At 43.7% G+C, this 2,184-nt stretch overlaps 1 protein-coding gene across 1 annotated transcript in view; it reads right to left on the minus strand.

The window, feature by feature from the left end:
• Positions 1–1,850, minus strand: part of FAM76B (family with sequence similarity 76 member B) — a 17,312-nt gene extending 15,462 nt beyond the window's left edge. Inside the window, exon 1 of the mRNA XM_085309091.1 lies at positions 1,839–1,850. Within this exon, the coding sequence (XP_085165217.1) occupies positions 1,839–1,850 (12 nt within the window). The remainder of the gene's footprint in view (positions 1–1,838) is intronic.
• Between the last annotated feature and the right edge of the window lie 334 nt (positions 1,851–2,184).

The following is a 2,184-nucleotide window of genomic DNA, read 5'->3' on the forward strand; positions in this document are numbered from 1 at the left end:
GCGCGGGCCGCGGGGCGCTGCCCGGCCCGGCCTTGGCAGCCTGGCGGGGATGGCGCCGCGSACGGCGGCGAGCCTGGGCCAGGCCGCCTGGGGGTCGCTCGGGGTCCAGCCTCGGGCTTCCGGACCGAAGGGAGAGTGCGGTGTACGTGCATCAGCACCGTATCGCTTCTGTACGCGTCTTCTGCAAGAGGGACGGGAAAAGGCTGCAGAACCCTGTGGGAATGCTCGGCTGGTTAAAAGCGGCCTTTTCACTGTGGGAGCWTTCGAAGAATAGGTTTGTAACTGAGTGCTTGGGAGTAAAACTTTGTAATTCGGTCTATTTCCAGAAACAGACCTGGRGCCATGACTTTGAAAGCACTTACTTTGAAATCAGATGAAGCTCAACTCCGCATTACTTTTGCTTAAAACTCAACAATATTTCATCGTATGCTTATGTTTCAGTTATGAGTGTTCTTTTGAGCTGGCAGTGTATTTAGTGCGTGTTCTCCAAATGCTAGCTGAAACCTCAGTTTGGCTTTGATGTGCACGCACGTCCTTGTGCGTGTGTATAAGAACCTGGCTAATGCAGAAGTAATGCGGAGGGAGGTAGAAGCAAGGGACTAGAATTTCCTCGTTACGTTCTTGAGATGCAGAGGTGGGAGAAGAAATGGGGCCGGTGTCTCTACTTTGTGAAAAGCGAAGTGAAGAAACTGAGGCTTGACTAAAGCAAGCAGAGCTGAGTTTGCAGAACTGGGTGGAGGCCRCCTGGAAGCAGCGAGGTAGTTGTGAGAAACAAAAGTTTCCATTTGGGTTTCTCCTTTGACAACTTAGTCTGATGTGTGTAGCTCTCTGAAGCTAGATATTTTTGCAAGCAGCCAGGTCTTATGAGTACATAACTATGCAAGAACATAGATGGTGAAAAAAGATGCAGCGTGGTGGTAGGTAACATATGTCTTGGGAGCACCATGGATTTGGGGTCTCAGTATTATCACGTGCCTGATAAAACAAGCCCAGCTCCATGTTCTTGGTTGTGTTTTTCTTCCTCCTTCTCCCCCTGCAGTCTGGTCTGAGATTTACAGCTGCAACGTCAAGAGGTGACAGAATGATTTGAGGATTCCTATATGCTTTCTAAGTGGTATTTTATAGGATGCATTGAGAAGGATGTCAGAAAATTTGTTTTAGCCTTAAATTGATCAGCAGAGGCTGTTTTATTAGTTTGGTTAGCAAAACAGAACTTTCAGAAAACTGTCTACCTCATTTGAAAGCTAAACGTAGTGAAAGACCTCCTGGCTCCCCTCCCGCCCCCTACCCCCCCAAAAAAAAAAAAAAAACTTAGGACTTCATACTGATTTTGGCACACCATACAGCAGAAATTAAAGAAAAAAAACTTTTTTTTTTTTTTTTTAAACTAGAGATCTTATTTAAATTGCCATTGCTCCTAACTCAGTTTCCTATCAGTCAGGCACAGAGAACACTTAGGTTASTTTTGAGTAGCAGGGACTGTTCCTCCCTTCCTCCCACCCCAGTAATGAAGGAAGAGGGCAGACTAGATCTTGAGAAATAGTTTCTCTCAGATGGCTGTTTGGAAGACTTAAGTAACTGGATAATTTAATTGGATGTTTTCTGCGCAGAGAATTCCRTATTAAAATGTTTGTTCCCTTCTCTGGATAATTTTCACCTATTTCTGCCTTTTTTATAATTTTTAAAAACCGAGTGTGAGGACTACAGGGTGTCATTTAAACCATTTTCCATATTCAGAGGATTAACTTCTAAAATACTTCCACAGAACGTATACACGAACTTGTAAAATAGCACCCCCTCCTTTTTACTCCTTTTGTCCAGTGCCAAACTGCTAGTACCAGTGGCACCATCTTGGTTGCAGTTATTGCCTGAGAGATTTTTTCCTGTGTTTTTCTGCTGCTTTGATTCTATAGTTTGTGTATAAATAGTTGCTATTATTACTGTCTGCTCATCTAGTCAAATTATATGTGATGAGGAGAAAAACATAGGGTGCTTCCTGAGAACATTTCGTATGGACATCTTGTTTCAGGGAAATCTTGCAAGTGATAGGACTCTGAGGCATTTGGTGTAATATTGAGATTAATAGTTGTCCTGGATAGTTTTTCATGGCTGGCGTGCCATACTGTATTTCCAGCATCAGAGATATAACAGTATTATAGTGAGTGGTGTTTTCTATCTAAAAGG

Source organism: Rhea americana, unplaced genomic scaffold (assembly GCF_003343005.1).
Source record: "Rhea americana isolate MKP2758 unplaced genomic scaffold, rheAme1 scaffold_29, whole genome shotgun sequence".
Classification (NCBI taxonomy): Eukaryota; Metazoa; Chordata; class Aves; order Rheiformes; family Rheidae; genus Rhea; species Rhea americana.